Below are 24,006 nucleotides of genomic sequence, written 5' to 3' on the forward strand. Positions count from 1 at the left end.
TATTACTACTCCCTTTGCCTTTAGTTCCACGACATCTTTTTCATTTACTCACTCCTGCCCTCCGCCCTATCACAGACCTTCCCTTTTGTCTTCTTCCCCCCACTCCCCTCTTCACTTGCTCAAAGTCTATTACATTTCTAACCTTTGCCAGTTCTGATGAAAGGTCACAGACCTGAAACATTAACTCTTTTCTCTCTCCACAGATGCTGCCAGACCTACCGTGTATTTCCAGCACCCACTTTTTGTTTTATTATCCAATCTATCAATATCCCTTCCATATCCCTACAAAATCAGATGCTCCATAGTACCAGAACCGTTATCAATAATTAATGATTTTTTTTTTGAAGTGCAGTATATATTGCATCAATTTCAACTGACAGTCATGGAAATGAAAGAAACTAAAGCTACCCATGTCCTTTTACTACGTTCGTTCTTTGGTGTCATCTTCTTCCCAGAAGGTTGGTTGCCATGGATCTCCACCTCTGTCTGTCCTGTGCTGCCCTTACACATTCTGCATAGGCCAACTGCATTCAGTCCATTATATCCATCATCCATTTTCTCCTCTGCTTCCCTCTATGTTTTCCATCAATCTTTCCTTCCAAAAATTGTCTCTATCTACCTTCTGCTCTAATGATGTGACTGAAATATTGTATCTTTCTCTCTGATGTTATTTTCTCTTTAGTCCTAGTTAGTCCTTTTACTTAAAATGTCGGACATTATGCAATACTGTACCATCTATATGGACTATCCCAGGAGAAAAACGCAACTTCTTTGCAGCCTCTCTACACAAACCCTAAAAGAGAAACAACAATTACTATACTTTGCTACTGTCAATCTATTTGCTTAACAGTACAATATAAATTTCTTGAAAGCAATTTCTGTTGTTTAAATTGTATCATTAATGGTAATTTTATATTTCTTCTATCAAGACTTCAAAGTAATAATGTACTATGAACAGGAACAGCAAATGGTTAACTTCAGTCTAAACGAAACCCAGCATACTGGACCGGCATCAAATTTCTGCATCACTAACAATAATTGAAATACTGCCTTTTAATATACAACCCAATCTAAACAGCATTAACAGGAAACAGAGAACAGCGAACAGTTGTTTTTCGGACCGGACAAAGGTATACAATGGTGTTACCCAAGGTTCGGGACTAGGACCACTGCTTTTCTTGGTATATATTAATGATTTAGACTTGGGTGTACAGGGCACAATTTCAAAATTTGCAGATGACACAAAACTTGGAAGTATTGTGAACTGTGAGGATAGTGATAGACTTCAAGAGGACATAGACAGGGTGGTGGAATGGGCGTACAAGTGGCAGATGAGACTTAATGCAGACAAGTGTGATGTGATACATTTTGGTAGAAGAACAAGGAGAAGCAATATAAATTAAATGGTACAACTCTAAAGGGGGTGCAGGAACAGAGAGACCTGCGGGTATATGTAGAAGGCTCCAGGGCAGGTTGAGAAAGTGGTTAAAAAAGGCATATGGGATCCTGGGCTTTATAAATATAGACATAGAGTACAAGAGCAAGGACGTTACGATGAACCTTTATAAAACATTGGTTAGGCCTCAACTGGAGTCTTGTGTCCAACGCTGGGCACCACACTTTAGGAAAGATATGAAGACTTTCGAGGGGGTGCAGAAAAGATTTACAAAAATGGTTCCAGGGATGAGGGTCTTCAGCTATGTGGATAAATTGGAGAAGCTGGGGGTTGTTCGCCTTATAAACAAGAAGGTTGAGTAGAAATCTGATAGAGGTGTTCAAAATCATGAGGGGACTAGACTGAGTTGATAGGGAAAAACTGTTCCCAATGGAGGAAGGGTCAAGAACCAGAGTATACAGATTTAAGGTGATTGGTAAAAGAACCAAAAGCGACATGAGGAAAAGCATCTTACACTGTGAGTGGTTACAATCTGGAATGCACTGCCTGAGAGGGTGGTGGAGGCAGATTCAAGCGTGGCTTTCAAAAGGGAATTGGATAAGCACTTGAAGGGAATAAAATTGCAGGGCTATGGGGATAAGGTGGGGGAGTGGGACTAGCTAAATTGCTCTTGCACAGAGTTGGCACGGACTTGATGTGCCAAATGGCGGCCTTCTGTGCTGTAAACATTCTATGATTCTAGAACAGTAACAAATACTACTAAATTGACAAAAAAATGTAAAATGTTAGTTTATTTTTGTTGGGTTTACAAATTGATTAATGGCACTTAAACTATTGTATTCACATCCACGCATCTTACCAAACGATGCAGTACTTGAGATATTAATGATTGCTAATCATTTACCACATATGTGAACCACTGTTGAGAAAGCAAGGTAAGCTTGATATTAATTGTAATACAGTACCTCTTGAACCTGACAAAGCATTGCACTAGATGTGGGACCACCTGATAATGCCAGTAAGACCTGTACAAAAATAAAGGTAAAAAAATGAAGGAGGGAAACACAGAATATTCTAGTTAACCCTACAAAGTTCTATCAACTAGCAGCTCCGCAAATGCAGAGCACTTTCAGGCAATTTAGCCTTAGGTTAATAATTTCAGGATCGGCAGATGCTACTTACTTCTCAGAAGTGAGCTTATCTCCAGTTTGTCAACCTAAAAAGCAATTCGACATAAAACCATAGACATTTACAGCACTGAAAGGTACCATTGCGCCCATTGCTTCTGTGACAGCTTTTTGCTAAAAGAAACAAAAATGCATTGGTAATATCAAAGTTCAGTAGTAGAGCTCCCCAGTAGGAAATTCACTGGCTATTTAGTCTTTCATGGACTAAGTAGGTCCCAGGTTCGATCCCCAGTCTAATCCAAACCAGGTGAATTCAGCAAGGGGTGACAGTGGGAATATTACAATTTTCCTCAGCACTCCTTTGCTACAGAAAATAAGCTCCAATTACAATCCAGTAACCTATTAAATTTCTAACTTATTCCACTTCTGTTGAAAGGTCACAGACTGAAACATTAACTCTGTTTCTCTCGCCACAGTTGCTGCCAGACCTGCTAAGTATTTCCAGCATTTTCTGTTTTTATTATAATCCCAGTAACTCCTGCTGCAAAGCATCAGGTTCAACTGTAATAACCACTACTCCCAAATTAACAGCTTATCAACTCCTCAACCTAGACAGTATATTAAAAAGTTCATTATTTTAAATCCAGAACTAGGATATTTTCATATATAAAAATACGTTTTAATGTCCTTGCGGGCTGATTTGCTAATGCTACTGGGGAGTGTAAACTAATTTGGTAGGGTTTTGGGAACCAGGAGGTTATATTGGAGAAGAAAACCAAGCTGCACAGAGAATTGAGAGAGACAGATAGCACTAGAGTAGGAAATAGTAAGGTATTATTAGTGGGGTCAGAGTAACAGGGAATGTAATAAGGTCTAACTTATGCATGTACATGCACTGCGCAGGGAGTGTGGTAAATAAGGCAGGGAGTGTGGTAAATAAGGTTAGCAAGCTGCAGGTGCAGATAGCTGCATGGAAATATGATGTTGTGGCGATAAGTCACCTGGCTCAAAAATGGCAGGACTGGGTAGTAAATACTCCTGGCTACAAGGGTTTTGAGGAATGATAGGGAAGGAAAGAAAGGAGGAGGGGTAGCAGTATTGATTGAGTACATTACAGTGCTGGAGAGAGAGGATGTCCTAGAGAGGTCAAGGACAGAATCTTTTTTTTCTTTTTTTCTTTTAGAGATACAGCACTGAAACAGGCCCTTCGGCCCACCGAGTCTGTGCCGACCAAGAACCACCCATTTATACTAACCCTACAGTAATCCCATATTCCCTACCCCCTACCTACACTAGGGGCAATTTACAATGGCCAATTTACCTATCACCTGCAAGTCTTTTGGTGGTGGGAGGAAACCGGAGCACCCGGCGAAAACCCACGTGGTCACAGGGAGAACTTGTAAACTTCACACAGGCAGTACCCAGAATCGAACCCGGGTCCCTGGAGCTGTGAGGCTGCGGTGCTAACCACTGCGTCACCCCAAAATTTCAATCTCTTCATGGTTTTGCTTTATGTTAAAGAGTAAAGTGGATGAACACACAAAACACAGAGGCTCATCTCACCAACATTCTGCACAGCACTCAAGTGGAAGGGAACAGACAAAAATATCGCAACTCCTCTCAAGTTAACCAATTCCACAGTGAGCATGTACAAAGGAGGTTGTGTGCCTTCACATACAGAGTGTGTTGATCTGCTAATCTATTGGGTTACAGCTAAGAAACATTGCTAGGTGTATTCTATAGGCCAACTAGTGGCAAAGATGTAAAGGAACAAATTTGCCAGGAAATTACCTTGCCTTCAAAAGAGAATTGGATAATTACCCGAAGAGAATAAATTTTCAGGACTACGAGGAAAAAGTGGGGGAGTGGAACTAGGCGAGTTGCTCTTGCAGACAACTGGCACAGACATGACGGGTCGAATGGCCTCCTGTGCTATAACCATTCTGTGAAGCAAATACACGTCTTTGCACTACTCACCTGTTCTCCTGGAAAAATTAAGCGCGTCTTCCCTAGCATGGCACGGAATTTGTGTACAAAGTATTCTTTGAAGCAGGATCTGAGTGAGAAGATACATAAACATTAATAGTGGAATGCTGAAGTATTCTGACTCAATTAGTTTAAATGAAATTAGTATGAAGATGGAAAATCCAGGTTTTTTCTATTCATTCACATTATGTAGGTGTCACTGGTAAGGCCAGTATTTATTACCCTTGAGAAAGTGGTGGTGAGCTGTCTTCTTGAATACAACTGAGTAGCTGGCTAGGCCATTTCAGAGGGAAATTAAGAGTTAACCACATTACTGGAGTCCTATATAGGCCAGATAATGATGGCAGATTTCCTTTCCTAAAAGGACATCAGTGAACCAGATAGGTTTTTATGACAATCTAGTAGTTACATGGTCACCATTACTGATACTAGCTTTTTATGCTAGACTTTATTTAATGAATTAAATTCCCCAGTTGCCATGGTGGGATCTGAGCTAATATCTCTAGATCATTAATCCAGGCCTCTGGATTGCTAGTCCAGTATTATAACCACTATGCTACAGTACCTCTTATTCACACATACACTGTTAATACCCTTATCGATTACCAGTGGAAACTTTCATTAGTTATCCTCTCAAAACCTTTATAGATTTGAAAGTCCTAACTTTCTCTGTCCCAAGGAAAGCCTTTCAAACCTTTCAGAACTCTTGGTATCATTCTAGTAAATCTTCACTGTACCCTTTTCTTGGTTCCAATATACTTTCTATAAGGCAATACCCAGAACTGTACACAGTACTCAAATTGTGATCTAACCAACACCCTGTGCAAACTCAGTATAATTTCGTTTTTTTAAATTCAATGCTTCAGTGTCAAAAACCCAGATTCATAAGAACATGAGAAACAGGAAGAGGAGTACGGTACATGCCCCCTCAAGCCTGCTCTGCCATTCAATAAGATTGTGGCCAAACATTTACATTAACTCCACTTTCCTGCCCTATCCCATATCCCCTGATTGCCTTGTGTCCAAAAATCTATCAATCTCACTCTTGAAAATACTCATCAACTGACCATCTACAACTCCCTGAGGTAGAGAGTGACAAACATTCACAACCCTCTGAATGAAGAGATTTCGCTTCATCTCATCCGAAATGGCCAACCCCTTATCTTGAGATTATTATCCCTAGTTCTAGACTCCCCAAAGGGTAAAATAGTCTCTCTGCATCTACCTAGTCAAGCCCCCTAAAAAAGTTATCGATTTATGAGCTCACTTCTCATTCTTCTACTTTCCAGCAAACATAAGCCCGTTCTACTCTATCTTTTCATAGGACAGCCTCCTATGTCAGGAACATTTGTTGCAACCTCTCTCAGTCAAGTATATTCTTCCTTAGATAAGGAAACCAAAACTATACACAGTACTCGTATGGTCTCACCAAAGCCCTATATAACTGCACCAAGACTTTCTTACTTTTAAACTCCAACCCTCTTGCAATAAAAGCTAATATGTCAGTTGCCTTTCTAATTGCTTCCTGTCTCTGCATGTTAACTTTATAATTCACGTACAAGGGCCAGAATTATCCCAGCCTTGTGGAGGCAGTTTTGGAATTTGGGGTGGTGGAGCATGGCAATTTAGAAAGCAGCATGTTGGGTCAGCTCCCCAATGTATTCCCGCCTCCAGATGCTTTTCCTAGGGGCAAGGCCCTCTTACTGAAGGCACCTCTGTGGCACTGCTCCTGCTGGCTTCACTGCAAAGGTGGCCGATGGCCATATCCACAGGCTATGCTGAACGCACCTTCCAACTATGGAACCTGGCCGCCATCCCTAATTGGACCAGGCTCCTGGAGGCAGCTTGTTAACTGGCTGTCTCCCGTAAGATCACGCTGGGACGGACCTCGGATACCAGCAGGAACAGAACCCGGTAATGGTCCCGATGTTCGAGATTTTTAAAAGTCCAAAAGATTCCAGCCAAGGACTCCCAAATCCTTCTGGATATCAACATCTACTTGTCTCTCACCTTTTAAAAAACAAAAATTCTTGATTTTCCAATCTTCCTACCAAAGTTATAATTTTACACCTCCCCACATAATACTCCATCTTTCCCAGTCACTTAACCAGTCGATATTCCTTTGCCACTCTCTTCCTACATTGTTTTTGATCTTTCAGCATTGTATCAATAACAAACTTGGATATGTTATACTCAAAACCCCTCATTTGGGTCTTTGAGAGACTGTAAATAGCAGAGTCCAAGCATTGGTCCTTGCAGCACTCCATTAGTTACAGGTTGCTAACCCAGAAATAACTCATTTATCCTACGAGTCTACTCTCTTTTCTGTCCGTTAACCAATCTTCAATCCATGCTCAATCCCACAAGCTGTTATCTTGTGTGGCACCTTATTGGATGCCTTCTGAACACCCAACTATACTATATCCCTGGTTCCCCCTTATGTACCCTGCTAGTTACACCCTCTAAATACTCTTAATAAATTTGGCAAACATCATTTCCCTTTCATAAAATCATGTTGACTCTGCCTCATTATAGTGATCTTCCATGTGGCCTGCTACCACGTCCTTAATAATTGATTCTAGCATTTTCCCTACTATTGGCATCAGCCTAGCTGGCCTATAGTTCCCAGTTTTCTCTCTCCCTTCTTTACTTTAATAATCTCTTCCTTTTTACTTATTTGTAAAAGCTCTTGAAATCTGTTTTAAAATTTGTTCCTAGTTTACTTATTTTCTAATTTCTCCAGCTTTATCAATTTTTGGTCATCCTTTGCAGATTTTTATAACCCTTCCAATCCTCAGGCTAACTACTCTTCCTTAAAGGTGTGCAAAGGAAACCCGATCGAGCCCAAATGCCAGACCTAGAAGTACGACATGACCCGGCCTGAACCCGACACATGTTGTCGGGATTGGGTCGGGTAGCAGGCCTTTACCCATGTACTAATGTAAAGGCCTGCTACCCAACCTGACCCCGATGGGATCCGACATCTGTCGGATTCGGGCCAAGTCACGTTGGGCTTCCGGATCCGGCATTCAGACTGGGATCGGGTTTCCTTTGCACACCTTTGCTCTTCATGGCAACCTTGTAAACTACTTTTAATCTAATACTATTGTTATGACAATGACTTTGTTGAATGATAATTTTCTTTAATCCACTGACTGGAGATCTGAATTTATTTTTTTAACACACACATTTAAAAAAAGAAAAGCTTAGGATGGTCACCTAGTTTGCAACATTGTATCCTACACTCCAATGCTTGTGAGGAGGGAGACAAAAAGTCTGCATTTCCCAGCAAGAACCAAGACCCAGGAAGTTTAAAGGAACGACCTGTTCTTTTCAGCAAGCAGAAAAATACTACTAACTGCTGTGTTTGAATCACTGAGTGACTATCATGTGACAAGCCCCTCCCCACCTGTGGTTTTTAAGCTGGTGCTTTTCTCTGCAGCAGAGAAGCAACTGGATTCTGACATAAGCAGATCCTAAGAGGGGATCCCTCTCTCACTCTCTTTCCATTCCAGCTTGAAAGCTTTCAAATCCTGCCTGCTGACTGACCAACTTTGTGTACTCCAGCTATAAATAGAAACCTCATTGGAGGAAATCATCCGCATTGCTATCTCCAAGAGACTCACCGAACCAGTCATCCACCTCTTCAAACTAAATGCCTCAGCTAGAAGCCAGCCGAATCACCAAACTCCACAGACTGTATACCTTTTCTCCTATGGACTCTAACTCAACCAATCTACCTGTGCCCACTCTGCAATCTATTTGTGTGTGTGTGTAAACTTCTAGTGTCCGCGTGAGTGTGAAAGTTGCGTATTGTTTATTATTTTTATAGTTCGGTTTAGGTACAATAAAGTTAACCTCTTTCTCTGTTCACTCAAGAAAACGTGTCCGATTGGTTCTTGTTATGATCATAGCAAGTAATCAAAAACCTACTGAATTGGCCAGTACATCCACTTTAAAGAAAGAATTAAACCTGTTGTGGTCAAACAAGGAGAGGGAAAAGAGGAAAGCGCTTCAATCCCTCCTCATTTGACCGTAACACTACCCTGAACTTCTTAGTTAGAAAGCTGTACTACTATTGCAGTGAAGTTTTGGTTCCTCAAGGGAATGTATATTCAATGAGAATTATGAATTGTTTCTTTTAATATTACCATTGTTTATCCACCATCATATCTATTAGTCTGCTTTCCCAATCTACTTTAGCCAACTCACGCCTGCATAATTGACTTTGTTTAAACTTAAACCTTAGTTTCAGACTTGACATCACACTCTTATATGAAATTCTATATTACGTTACGACAGATGTGGGAGGAGTGCACTGTCTTTCTCTGGTTCCACTTCTCCATGGGTCACAACATATATTTAAATGTTTACCCAGTTACCGATATGGCCAATTATATACTCTATTTATTGCAGAATAAAATTCACCAACCAGGTTTCTTTAACAAACAACATTAATTTATTATAAAATAAGACTTATTCAGTAAAGATGCAAAGCATGAACACAGATTGAAATATGCAAGTTCCCTTAAATTAGCCCAACACAGACACACACACACTGGTTAAAGAAAAAAAAAAGAGAGGTTTTCTCTGCAGAGATTTCTTTACAAAAAAGACAAAAAAGTACTTTGGCCAAATACTTGTTGATTCTAGAAGGAAAAAGAGAAGATATGGAAATGATATCAGATGTTCCTTTATTCTGGCATCTCAAATACACAAAGATGGCTGTCACTGGGATCTTTCTGGAGCAGTTCTCTTCAGGTAACGTCAAGGATTAGTCTGGCAGGCTTTCCAGGAGAAATGCGGTATCAGAGGTTTCAGCTATCACACACTGGATTCTCAGGGCTTCTCAGAGAGGTGGAGACAGGATGAACTGGTGTCTTCTCTCTTAGCAGGCTGACCCCCAACTGAGTCAAAACAATCCAAAATGAAACCAACTCTTCACCACCATAAACCTTGACATGTCACTACTCCGTAACCAACTCCCCCCCCAGCCACCAAGGCTCCTGTTGTTTATTTAGCTTAAGACATGTGACATCCAGTAAGGGTTGTTTTTAAACTGAAAGCTCAAGTGACTTTTTTTCTTTAAAAAAACAAGGTCCAGCATCTATGGAATCAGTTCAGTCCTCCAAATTAATGTATTTGCACAACTCTAAAACACAAATCCTCATGATATTTAAAAAAGGATGCACTTTCATAACACATCCACTCCTGGAGGAATGAAACACCATTTTAAAATACGTTTCATTACAAAGAGTAGAAAAAAAAGACGATGGGAAAAAAATTAAAACACATTTACACACATTCTCATTCACTCTTTACCTGTAACTAACACAGTTCTGCTTTGTACCATCTTTGTACTCAGAACTCAAAGCCAAATTAAATTCTAGACAAATCAGCAATTATATTATTCCCTGCAATGAGAATAATCTTTCAGTGATAGGGCTGCAATAGTAAACTCCATCAAAATAGTCTGGCATTCTGTTTTTTGAATTTTTCCACAAAGGCTAGGGGGTTATGATCAGTATATACCAGTGTCTCTCTATAGTCGTGGTGTACATATACTTCAAAATGCTTAATGCTAGCAGTAAGCCTAGGGTTTCCTTTTCCGCTGTTGAGAATCTCTTTTGGTGTTGATTTAACTTATTGGAAAAGTATCCCACTGGCCTTTCTATGCCCATTTCATCCTCTTGTATTAGTGACCCCCAGGTCACTAGCATTAATTGCTACCTTGAAGGGCTTAGTGAAATTTGAGGCAGCCAACACTGGTTCATTGATTAAAATGGCTTTTAGCCTCTCAAAGGATGCTTGGCATTCTCCTGACCACACTATATTGACTTTCTATTTTTGTAGCAAATCCATCAGTGGAGCAGCTACAGTGTGCCAAAACTTGGTACAAACTGGAGGTAGAAACCACACATCCCTAAAAACCTCATGATTTCCTGTTTAGTCTTAGGGACAGGGAACTCCATCAATGATTGTGCCTTTGCTGTTCTTGGCAACACTTGTCCTTGCCTTACTATATGCCCGAGGTAGGTTACTCGCTTTTGGAAGTTCATTTTTGGCAAGGTTTACCACCAAATCAGCCGGCTGCAATTTTCTAAATAGAGCTTCTATTTGTTCCAAGTCGTCCTTCCAACTGTCACTATATACCAGCACATCAAGGTAAACCACACACAGTTAGGAACACTGGCTACCACTTGGTTCATTAGTCTCTGGAAAGTTGCTGGTGCATTTTTAGCTCAAATGGCATCACTCTTCATTGGAAAAGACCGTCCAGTGTGACAAAGGCTGATATTTCTTTAGCTTGGGGTGTTAAAGGAACCTGCCAATATCCCTTTAACAAATCTATTTTTGTAAGAAACATGGCACTGCCAACTGTAAATACAGTTTTCCAAGCAAGGAATTGGATAGGAATCTACCTTTGTTACTGCATTAACTTTTCTGTAGCCTGTGCAAAATCTAGTTGAACCATCAGGTTTAGGCTCTAACATGACTGGGGAACTCCAGTTGCTTTGACTGGGTTCAATTAGGTGGTTTTCCAACATGTTCTTGTTTTCTGCTTCCACCTGGGCCTGTTTCTCTGGACTTAAGCGATAAGGATGCTGTTTTATCGGAGAGGATTCCCCGACATCACATTATGTGTGGCTAAGGTTGTACATCCTGGCTTGTCCCTACAGACTCCTTTAAATGTTGTGAGTAGCCTTGTTAGGTCTTCTCGTTGTTCTGCATCTAAATATGAAACCATAGTGTCTAATCTCCCTAACAAATCAGTATTAGCTAACCGGATAGTAGGAGGTTCGATTTGAGAATTGTACAGGCCTCCTTCTGCCGCATCCTCATTATCCCTTTCGTCATTCATCTGTCCCTGATACCTGACATACTGCCTTGCTTATCATCCTCCCGGCAGTGATATTGTTTCAACAAATTGATGTGACACAGCCAATTCTTTTTCGGTGATCTGGGATGTCAATCAAATAATTTACCAATCCTTTTGACTACTCTATATGGTCCACTGAACCATGCTTTCAACTGAGCTACTTTACAGGCTCTCGTGAGCCACTCCAGGAACACGGATACATAATCTAACATGGAAGATTCAACCCTCTGTTCTAAAAACTTTTCTTTGATTAGTTTTAGAGGAACTCTTACCTCATGTCCATAAATTAACTCAAAAGTACTAAAGCCAGTAGACTCATTAGGTGAATCGCTAGTGGCAAACAAAATAAATTCCAGCCCTTTATCCCAATCATGGGGATATTCATGACAGTATGCCCTGATTATCATTTTGAGGGTCTGATGGTACTGTTCTAAAGCTCCTTTTGTCTGTGGGTGGTAGGCTAAAGACTTTAACTGTGTTATACCCAGATTACTCAACTTCCTGAAAAATTTTAGACATAAAATTGGAACCTTGATCTTACCGAATCTCAATTGGTAATCCATAGAGTGAAGAACTGAGTTCACGTCTCTACCACTACCTTAGCAGAAATTGTCCTCAAGGGAATGGCCTCTGGGAACTGAGGAGCCATATCCACAATAGTGTGTATATACTGATGTCCTGCTTTTTTTTTTGTAAAGGTTCTACATAGTCTACCAACAAAATTGTACGAAATGGCTCCCCAAAAACTGTTATGGGAATTAGAGGTGTCGGTTTTATGGCAGGTTGCAGTTTTCCCACAAACTGGGACGTTTTACAAAAATGCATCATGTCCTGGTAAAGACCTGGCCAGTAAAAATGTCAACTTATACATGATTGGGTCTTCCAGATCCCCACAGGTCCTGCCATTGGAATTTCACGGGCTATCCTTATTATTTCCTAACGATACTTGGGCAGTACCACTATGTGGTGAACTACTGTCCATTCTTCGTCCGCAGGTCATAGAGTCATACAGCACAGAAAGAGGCCCTTCGGCCCATCGTGTCCATGCCATCAGGCACCTATCTATTCTAATCTCATTTTCCAGCAATTGGCCCGTAGCCTTTTATACTATGGCGTTTCAAGTGCTCATCTAAATACTTCTTAAATGTTGTGAGGGTTCCTGCCTCTACCACCCTTTCAGATTCCAACCACCCTCTGGGTGAAAATATATTTCCTCAAATCCCCTCTAAACCTATTGCCCCTTACCTTAAATCTATGCCCCCTGGTTATTGACACCTCTGCTAAGGAAGCATGTTTCTTCCTATCTACTCTATCCATGTCCCTCATAATTTTGTATACCTCTATCAGGTCTCCCCTCAGCCTTCTCTGCTCTAAGAAAAACAACCCTAGCCTATCCAGTCTCTCTTCAGAGCTGAAATGCTCCAGCCCAGGCAACATCCGGGTGAATCTCCTCTGCACCCTCTCCAGTGCAATCACATCCTTCCTATACTGTGGCGACAAGAACTGTACACAGTACTCCAGCTGTGGCCTAACTAGTGTTTTATACAGCTCCATAACCTCCCTGCTCTTATATTCTATTCTAATAAAGGCAAGTATCCCATATGCCTTCCTAACTACCTTATCTACCTGAACTGCTGCCTTCAGTGATTTATGGACAAGTACACCAAGGTCCCTCTGTACTTCCTAGAGTCCTACCATCCATTGTATATTCCCTTGCCTTGTTAGTCCTCCCAAAATGCATCATCTCACACTTCTCAGGGTTAAAATTCCATTTGCCACTGCTCTGCCCATCTATTTCGTCCTGTAATCTAAGGTTTTCCTCCTCACTATTGACGACACCACCAATTTTCGTGTCATCTGCGAACTTACTGATCATACCTCTTATATTCATGTCTAAATCATTAATGTACACTACAAACAGCAAGGGTCCCAGCACCGATCCCTGCGGTACACCACTGGTTACAGGCTTCCAATTGCAAAACCAACCCTCGACCATCACCTTCTGCCTCCTGCCACTAAGCCAATTTTGAATCCAATTTGCCCTGGATCCCATGGGCTCTTACCTTCTTAACCAATCTCCCCTGCGGGACATTATCAGAAGCCTTACTGAAGTCCATGTAGACTACTCAACTACCTCATTTACACATCTAGTCACCTCCTTGACAAATTCAATCAAGTTTGTTAGACATGATCTCCCCCTGATAAAGCCATGCTGACTATTCTTGAATAATCCCTGTTCTCCAAGTGGAGATTAATCCTGTCCCTTAGAATTTTTTCCACTAGTTTCCCTACCACTGATGTTAGACTCACCGGCCTGTAATTACCTGGTTTATCCCTGCTACCCTTCTTGAATAATGGTACCACATTCGCTGTCCTCCAGTCCTCTGGCACCTCTCCTGTGGCCAAACAGGATTTGAAAATTTATGTCAGAGCCCCTGCTTTCTCCTCCCTTGCCTCACACATAACAGCCCAGGATACATCTCATCTGGGCCTGGGAATTTATCCACTTTTAAGCCCGCTAAAACCTGCTCCCTTTCAGTGCTAATTTGTTTGAGTATATCACAATCCCCCTCCCTGATCTCTACACCTACATCGTCCTTCTCCATAGTGAACACAGATGAAGAGTAGGTCTGTGGGCAGGTCTCCACTTTCTCATCAGAATCACATTTTTAATATAGTAGCCTTCTGGAACACCATTTGCTTCAGCTTCCGTTGGAGCCAATTGTGCGACTTTACTTAACTCTGGATCGGCCTTGATCAGAGAAGACTTATTAGATATTTCCTTTGGATCATCCAAATCCCCAAAGAAAGTTTCAGATATTCGGCTATCTGACCATGGTGCCAATTTTACCTCTGACAATTGAAGTGTTTAGCCATTGCTCAGGTCACTACACATGAAGGAAAAATTCCTGGAACCTTTCCCTGCAACTGCTCGGTCTCTGATTTCACTTGGTCTTTCCGCAACTACTGGAGAAGCTACTACCTTTGCTCCGGCCAGGTCAACTCCGTCTACAGACAAACTATGGGCAACTCCTACGATTACCGTTCCAGCTCCCACTCCAGATGCACCAGATATAAAGGTGCGGGCATATACATCCCGCCGATACCATTAAAGCCTTGGCATTCAGTGTGCTCTCTGATGGAAAAGTTATGCCTTTCCCTAGCAAAAGAGTTTGGGTTGCTCCTGTATCCCTAAGTATAACTATAGGTTTACCTGCCTCTCGAGGGATAAGGAGTTATTTTTCCTTTTGACAAGAATTCCCTATAACTCTCATATCTTATTCATATCCCCCACACTCAGCGTTTTTCGTTCTTGGCCATACAGCTGCAGTCAGAGCTATAGCTTGCTCTGTTGCATTCTCAGTCAGGGCCCCTTTCACTGCATTAGCCTTGTATACCCCAGTAGTTCCCATGGGTTTATTCTGCACAAAGGTGTAATGGCAACACTTAGGTTTGTGAACCTCACTTCCACTTTCAGCACCTTCCTTTCTGGCCTGAGCAGGAGATCTCGGGACGTTCCCAGCTATCCCTTCTTGTCCCTGGCTACTTGCCTTCCTTTAACCCTCCCACTTCTATCTTTCTCGGGTTTGTGGGGGTGATGGAAAAGGGTTTGGGCTTGTAAACTAGCTCGTAATCATCAGCAATCTCAACTGCCTGTCTGGCTGTTGAAACCTTCTGGTTCTCTACATGGGTTCTTACTAAGGGAGGGAGCTAATTCTTAAAATCTTCCAGAAGAATTATTTGCCTAAGGGTTTCATACGTGGTCTCTACCTTTAGTGTCCACACCCCCAATGATCAAAATTAATTTGCTTTACCCTCTCAAATTCTATATAAGTCTGCCCACGCTGTTACTGGAGATTCCGAAATTTCTGCCTGTCAGCCTCAGGGACTAAATCATAAACAGCGAGAATAGCCTTTTTTGCCATCTCATAATCTGCAGAGACCTTCTCAAAGCATAGTATAAACATCATGAGCTCAGCCCATCAGTGACATAAGGGGATATGAGGATAGTGTGGGAAAAAGGCACTGAAGTGGATGATCAGCCATGATTGTATTGAATGGCGGAGCAGGCTTGATGGACTGAATGGCCTACTCCGGCTCCTACCTGCTTTGCACGAGCAGTGACCAGCTTTCCTTCAGTCACTTCATCTGTCTAGCTACCTTTCAAAAGAAATGAAAAATGCCACGACATCCCTTTCCTCAAACTTTGGGAGGGCTTGCACAAATTTAAGCAGGTCTCCATTGGGTCCCGAGTCATGGCCACCCTTTTGTTTTAATTCCAGCTGGTTTTACTCTTAATTCCCTTTCTCGCTCCTTTCTCTCTCTTGCCTCTCTGCTCTTTCCTTTTGAAACTGTGGTTCAAGTTTTCTCATTTCATTGTCTTGATCAAGCTGCTTCATCTGCAACTGAATTCTAATTAATTCAACTGAACTACCATCTGGATTGCCTTTTCCTTCTTCCAATTTCAAATGCTGTACTACTACCTCAATTATGTCTGCTTTCTTAGCTCCTGGTTTTAACTCTAACTCCAACTTTTCTGCAAATTCTTTTGGCCTAGTCATGGGTAAGTTTTTCAAATCACTCAGGGATCATGCCTCCCTCCCCAGAAAGGTCGTAGCAACTGACAAAGCCATTCTGGTAGTGTAAATTTTACTCTAATGCACAAGAAACCTGGCGTTTTCCTTTTCCCCTTTTCATTTATTATTACCTCACTTACAATGGCACATTGTCAGCTTTGGGTTATCCCAGTGTAAGATTATTAGGTTACTAAAAGTTACTAACCAGCGTACTAATTGTTAAAATCTAGCTAAAAAAAACTAACTTATCATAAACTAACATTCAGCTTTATTAGAACCCTTCTTTGTAGTATGGTAAAGTGGAAAAACGTAGGAAATCGGGCACAGTATAGACAAGATGTCACGGCCGTGGGATTCTGGGAGATTGTCAAGTTTTAAAATGCTTACTTGCAGCCAAAGGGAGCCAAAACCTTGAGAATAGACTGTGTAAACAGCTTCTGCATAGATTTATCTCATAGTGAGAAAGGCATCCTCGAAATGTAAAATTGTTGAGATAAAGTAGTCAACACAAATGGGTACTACTTGCGCAAATCCAAAAGGTTAGCAACCATCACAAAACGATCCTTGGTTGGTTAAGAAAGGCATCCTTTAATACAAGACTAATCACTGATTGGAAGGGAGGGAAGGTTAACTGGAAAGCTGCCAGGATAAAAGGAGTCCTGTCTTTGATACTATATGGCAGAGAACAACAACAACGACGAGAGACGAGACAGAGAGAGACTGACAAGGGAAACTTGAAGACCGCTACTGCAAAAGAAACTAGTCATGCGCTTTGCCATCCAGTCTCTAATACAGGTAGCATCTGTGTTAGACTGTTAATTACTGCCTGAGTTTGCGACTATGGTTTATCAGAAAACTTAACAAACTTGTCCTTACCTTTATCTCAATAAAGTTGATTCACAACAAACTGTTGTGCTGCCAAATCTGTTCCCACCTTCGAAGGGAGTATAAAACACCCCTTTCTTAGCAGATCTTACACCGGACAAACCCCCAATTATGTTACGACCGAGGTGGGAGGAGTATGCTGTCTTTCTCTAGTTCCACTTCTCCACAGGTCACAACATATATTTAAATGTTTACCCAGTTACCAATATGGACAATTATATACTCTTTTCATTTCAGAATAAAATTCACCAACCAGGTTTCTTTAATAAAAAACAAAATTATTAAATTATAAAACAAGACATATTCAGTAAAGATGCAAAACATTAACAGATTGAAATATGAAAGTTCCCTTAATTCAGACCAACACACATGCACATACTGGTTAAAGAAAAAATAAAGAGGTTTTCTCTGCAGAGATCTCTTTACAAAAAAGTATTTTGGCCAAATACTTGTTAATTCTAGAAGGAAAAGGAGAAGATATAGAAAATCAGTTGTCCCTTTATTCTGGTATCCCAAATAAACGTAGACGGCTGTCACTGGGACCTTTCTGAGGCAGTTCTCTTCAGACGACGTTGAGGATTAGTCTGGCAGGTTTTCCAGCAGAAATGCAGCATCATGGATTTCAGATATCACACACTGGATTCTCAGGGTTTCTCAGAGAGGTGGAGACGGGATGAACTGGTGTCTTCTCTCTTAGCAAGCTGACACCTCCCCCCCCCCCCCCAACTGAGTCAAAACAATCCAAAACGAAACAAACTCTTGACCACCATAAATCTTGACATGTTATTCCTCTGTAAACAATCCACCCTAGTCTCCAAGGCTGTTGTTGTTTATTTATCTTAAGGCATGTGACATCCAGTAAGGGTTGTTTTTAAACTGAAAGCTCAAGTCCTTCCAGTGACTTTTTTTAAAGAAACAAGGTCCAGCATCTATGGAATCAGTACAGTCCTCCAAATGATTCCATTTCCACAATGCTAAAACATGAGTCCTCAAAAATATTAAAAGTAAGCACTTTCATAATAATTATGATCACTCTTCCCATGAGGATCCTGTACTATATGATGGCTAAATAACCCTAGCTCATTACACAATACTAGATGTAAAATAGCTTGATCACTAATTGGCTTCTCGTTATATTGTTCTAGTTCCCATATGTCTTTCTTACGGCCTTTTCTACCAGTAATTTCACTTTTAAAGATCACTATCCTGTTGTAACTTTACACTTCCATCTACACTGCATACAATGCTGCCTATCTTATGTGTCATCAGTATAAGAACATAAGAAATAGCAGCAGGAGGCGGTGGTGTAGTGGTATTATCACTGGACTAGTAACCCGGAGACCTGGTGACATGGGTTCGAATCCCACCACAGCAGAAGGTGGGATTTGAATTTAATTAATAAATCTAGAATTAAAAGCTCGTCTAATGATGAATGACGATTGTTGTAAAACCCCATCTGGTTCGCTAATGTCCTTTCGGGAAGGAAATCTGCTATCCTTACCTGGTCTGGCCTACATGTGACTCCAGACCCACAGCAATGTGCATGCCCTCTGAAATGACCTAGCAAGCCATTCAGTTGTACCTAACCGCTACAAAGTCAATAAAAAGGAATGAAACCGGACGGACCACCTGGCATCGACCTAGGGCACCAAAAACGGCAAACCCAGTCCTGTCGACCCTGCAAAGTCCTCCTTACTAACATCTGGGGTCTTGTGCCAAAGTTGGGAGAGCTGTACCACAGACGAGTCAAGCAACAGCCTGACATAGTTATACTCACGGAATCATACCTTACAGACAATGTCCCAGACACTGCAATCACTGTCCAGCAGAGGTGGCTGGACAGTGGTCTACAGTAGGGAGGGAATTGCCCTGGGTGTCTTCAACGTCGAATCCGGACCCCATGAAGTCTCATGGTATCAGGTCAAACATGAGCAAGGTAACCTCCTACTGATCACCACTTACTGCCCTCCCTCAGCTGATGAGTCAGTACTCCTCCATGTTGAACACCACTTGGAGGAAGCACTGAGGGTGGCAAGGGCACAAAATGTACTCTGGGTGGGGGACTTCAAATGTCCATCACCAAGAGTAGCTCGGTAGCACCACCAGTGACCGAGCTGGCCGAGTACTAAAGGACACAGCTGCTGACTGGGTCTGCGGCAGGTGGTGGGAGACCAACAAGAGGTAAAAACATACTTGACCTTGTCCTCACCAATCTGCCTGCCGCAGATGCTTCTTGTCCATGACTGTATTGGTAGGAGTGAACACCGCACAGTCCTTGTGGAGACGAAGTCCCGCCTTCACATTAAGGATACTGTCCATCGTGTTGTTTGGCTCTATCACCGTGATAAATGGGATAGATTTCAAACAGATCTAGCAATGCAAAACTGGGCATCCAAGAGGCGCTGTGGGCCATCGGCAGCAGCAGAATTGTACTCAACCACAATCTGTAACCTCATGGCCCAGCATATCCCCCACTCTACCATTACCATCAAGCCAGGAGACCAACCCTGGTTCAATGAAGAGTGCAGGAGGGCATGCCAGGAGCAGCACCAGGCATACCTCAAAATGAGGTGTCAACCTGGTGAAGCTACAACACAGGACTACTTGCATGCCAAACTGCATAAGCAGCATGCAATAGACAGAGCTAAGCGATCCCATAACCAACGGATCAGATCTAAGCTCTGCAGTCCTGCCACATCCAGCCGTGAATGGTGGTGGACAATTAAACAACTAACTAGAGGAGGTGGCTCCACAAATATCCCCATCCTCAATGATGGGGAAGCCCAGCACACAGTGCAAAAGATAAGGTCGAAGCATTTGCAACAATCTTCAGCCAGAAGTGCCGTGTTGATGATCCATCTCGGCCCCCTCCTGAAGTCCCCAGCATCACAGATGCCAGACTTCAGCCAAAACGATTCACTCCGCGTGATATCAAGAAACGACTGAAGGCACTGGATACTGCAAAGGCTATGGGTCCTGACAATATTCCGGCAATAGTACTGAACACCTGTGCTCCAGAACTTGCCGCGGCACTAGCCAAGCTGTTCCAGTATAGCTACAACACTGGCATCTACCTTGCAATGTGGAAAATTGCCCAGGTATGTCCTGTACACAAAAAGCAGGACAAGTCCAACCCGGCCAATTACCGCCCCATCAGTCTACTGTCAATCATCAGCAAAGTGATGGAAGGTGTCATCAAGCAGCACTGGCTTAGCAATAACCTGCTCAGAGATACCCAGTTTGGGTTCCGCCAGGGCCACTCAGCACCTGACCTCATTACAGCCTTGGTTCAAACATGGACAAAAGAGCTGAACTCAAGAAGTTAGGTGAGTGACTGCCCTTGTCATCAAGGCAGCAGTCCGTGTAGAAATGCAGCAAGACCTGGACAATATCCAGGCTTGGGCTGATAAGTGGCAAGTAACATTTGCGCCACACAAGTGCCAGGCAATGACCATCTCCAACAAGAGAGAATCTAACCATCTCCCCTTGACATTCAATGGCATTACCATCGCTGAATCCCCCACTATCAACATCCTCGGAGCTACCATTGACCAGAAACTGAACTGGAGTAGCCATATAAATACCGTGGCTACAAGAGCCAGTCAGAGGCTAGGAATCCTGTGGCGAATAACTCATCTCCTGACTCCCCAAAGCCTGTCCACCATCTACAAGGCACTTGCCTGGATGGGTGCAGCTCCAACAACACTCAAGAAGCACAACACCATCCAGGACAAAGCAGCCCGCTTGATTGGCACACCATCCACAAACATTCACTCCCTCCACCACCGATGCACAGTGGCAGCAGTGTGTACCATCTACAAAATACACCGCAGCAATGCACCAAGGCTCCTTAGACAGCATCTTCCAAACGCGCGGCCTCTACCACCTAGAAGGACAAGAGCGGCAGATGCATGCGAACATCACCACCTGCAAGTTCCTGTCCAAGTCACACACCATCCTGACTTGGAACTATATCGCCGTTCCTTCACTGCCGCTGGGTCAAAATCCTGGAACTCCCTTCCTAATAGCACTGTGGGTGCACCTACCTCACATGGACTGCAGCGGTTTAAGAAGGCAGCTCACCACCACCTTCTCAAGGGCAATTAGGGATGGGCAATAAATGCTGGCATAGTCAGTGACGCCCACATCCCATGAATGAATTTAAAAAAAAGAGTAGACCACTTGCCTCCTCGAGCATGCTCCGCCATTTAATAAGATCATGGCTGATCTGATTGTGGCCTTAACTCCACTTACCTACCTGCCCCCCATAACCCTTTACCCCCTTGTCAATCAAAATCTATTGAACTCAGCTTGAATATGTTCAATAACCTAGCCTCCACTGCTCGTTGGGGAAGAGAGTTCCAAACACCAACAACCCTCAGAGAAGAAATTCCTTCTCATCTGTCTTAAATGGAATAACCCACAATTTGAAACTGTGCCTCCTCGTTCCAGATTCCTCCACGAGGGGAAACATTCTCTCAGCATTTACCCTCTCAAGTCCCCTCAGAATCTTATATGTTTCAATAAGATCACCTCTCAATCTTCTAAACTCCAATGAGTATAGGCTACTCATCTTTTCCAAATAAGACAAACCCATCATCCCAGGAATCAGCCTAGCGAATGTTCTCTGAACTGCTTCCAATGCAAATATGTCCCTCCTTAAATAAGGTGACCAAAACTGTACACTGTATTCTTGGTGTGGTCTCACCAATGCCCTGTATAAGTGTAGCAAGAGCTCCCTAGTTTTATACTCCATCCTCTTTGCAATCAAGGCAAACATTCAATTTGCCCTTTGCCTCAACATGCTGACTTTTTGTGATTCAAATTTGGATATGCAGCTTTCTATACAATCATCTAAGTCGTTAGCAAATAAATACAATTGATAGTTGACTCCCAAGCACAAATCCTCGCAGGACACCACTAGTCATACCCAGCCGTTGATTCGTCAAATATGACCTACACTTTACAAATATCCATGCCGGCTCTCTCTGATCAGCTGAAAATTTTCAAGCTCTTCAGTCACCCTTTTCTTAATTATAGATTCTAGTAATTTCCCAACAGGTATTAGGCTAACTGGTTGGTATCCTTCTCTCATCTTTCTTAACTTTTAGGTTTATACATTTTATTTTCATTCTAACCCCTATTCATGCTTTTGACAAAACCCCTTTACCCCTAGTTGGAATGTATTGAATCTGGATTTAAGGTACACATCAGCCATTATGTAACTAAATGTTTTAGCAGGCTCCAGGAGTTGAATTAACTATTCCCGTCCTTGCGTTCCTTTTTATTGACAACAATAGAGATCTCCTTATAGGTTTTGAAATTCGTAATTGCATCGTTTGATACTTACTTACAAAACGCGTCTCCAACTCGAATGACCAACACTGCAGAACCATCCTTGCACTTCATACATTTCTGTGCAACACTGCAGAAAGGAACAGATATTGTAAAATAAAAAAGCAACTTAAGTATTTATAGATTTCCCATGTAACTTCTGAACCAATTCAAATCTGGATAAATGATTAATGTTAACACAATATGTAGTTAGTGCATACAGGTAGAATAGTTGGTAACTGAAGAAAGGGACTTGATGTATTGAACACTTTAGAACGGAAGTTACCCCATATTTGATAGAAAAGGAAACCTTAATAATAATTACATCTCAATGAACAAGTTCAAATACAATGTGTCTCTGGAATAATTACCAAATGGTGGTTTTAGCATAGCTTGGCCACTCATCTTTAAGTTAGAACTTTTCTACACAAAGGCTAGCGGAAATCTGGAACTCACTCCCACTAAATGCTGTGGATGCTGGATCAATTGAAATCTTCAAGACAGAGATGGATAGATTTTTGTTAGGTCAGGGTATCAAGGAGAAGGAATAAAACAATGGTGGATAAATGGAGTAGAGGTACAGATCAGTCATGATTGAACTGAATGGCAGAACAGCTCCAGGGGATGAATGGCTACTCCTATTCCTATGTGCCTAAGGATTAAAGTGCATTATTCAGATTGTCAAAGATCGGATGTCCACCAAAGCTACTAAGTATCATCGCCTCATTCCATGACAATATGAAAGGCACAATTCAGCATAGCGGCACCTCATCAGACCCCTTTCCTATCCTGAGTGGCGTGAAACAGGGCTGTGTTCTCGCACCCACACTGTTTGGGATTTTCTTCTCCCTGCTGCTCTCACATGCGTTCAAGTCTTCAGAAGAAGGAATTTTCCTCCACACAAGATCAGGGGGCAGGTTGTTCAACCTTGCCCGTCTAAGAGCGAAGACCAAAGTACGGAAAGTCCTCTTTGCTGACGATGCTGCGTTAACATCTCACACTGAAGAGTGTCTGCAGAGACTCATCGACAGGATTGCGGCTGCCTGCAACAAATTTGGCCTAACCATCAGCCTCAAGAAAACGAACATCATGGGACAGGACGTCAGAAATGCTCCATCCATCAATATCGGCGGCCACGCTCTGGAAGTGGTTCAAGAGTTCACCTACCTAGGCTCAACTATCACCAGTAACCTGTGTCTCGATGCAGAAATCAACAAGCGCATGGGAAAGGCTTCCACTGCTATGTCCAGACTGGCCAAGAGAGTGTGGGAAAATGGCGGACTGACACGGAACACAAAAGTCCGAGTGGATCAAGCCTGTGTCCTCAGTACCTTGCTCTACGGCAGTGAGGCCTGGACAACGTATGTCAGCCAAGAGTGACATCTCAATTCATTCCATCTTCGCTGCCTCCGGAGAATCCTTGGCATCAGGTGGCAGGACCGTATCTCCAACACAGAAGTGTTCGAGGCGGCCAACATCCCCAGCTTATACACACTACTGAGTCAGCGGCGCTTGAGATGGCTTGGCCATGTGAGCCGCATGGAAGATGGCAGGATCCCCAAAGACACATTGTACAGCGAGCTCGCCACTGGTATCAGACCCACCGCCATCCACGTCTCCGCTTTAAAGACGTCTGCAAATGCGACATGAAGTCCTGTGACATTGACCACAAGTCGTGGGAGTCAGTTGCCAGCGATTGCCAGAGCTGGCGGGCAGCCATAAAGGCAGGGCTAAAGTGTGGCGAGTCGAAGAGAGTTAGCAGTTGGCAGGAAAAAAGACAGAAGTGCAAGGGGAGAGCCAACTGTGTAACAGCCCCGACAA

At 42.5% G+C, this 24,006-nt stretch overlaps 1 protein-coding gene across 2 annotated transcripts in view; it reads right to left on the reverse strand.

The window, feature by feature from the left end:
- Positions 1-24,006, reverse strand: part of ctu2 (cytosolic thiouridylase subunit 2 homolog (S. pombe)) — a 50,116-nt gene that overhangs the window by 24,636 nt on the left and 1,474 nt on the right. The window contains exons 2-5 of one of the 2 annotated variants that reach the window (XM_068049239.1): positions 22,202-22,276; positions 4,501-4,579; positions 2,362-2,421; positions 733-793 (exon numbers count right to left, since the gene is read on the reverse strand). In XM_068049239.1, the coding sequence (XP_067905340.1) occupies positions 733-793; positions 2,362-2,421; positions 4,501-4,579; positions 22,202-22,276 (275 nt within the window). The remainder of the gene's footprint in view (positions 1-732; positions 794-2,361; positions 2,422-4,500; positions 4,580-22,201; positions 22,277-24,006) is intronic. The other variant, XM_068049240.1, reaches the window with a different exon arrangement.

This window comes from Heterodontus francisci, chromosome 17 (assembly GCF_036365525.1).
Source record: "Heterodontus francisci isolate sHetFra1 chromosome 17, sHetFra1.hap1, whole genome shotgun sequence".
Lineage (NCBI taxonomy): Eukaryota > Metazoa > Chordata > Chondrichthyes > Heterodontiformes > Heterodontidae > Heterodontus > Heterodontus francisci.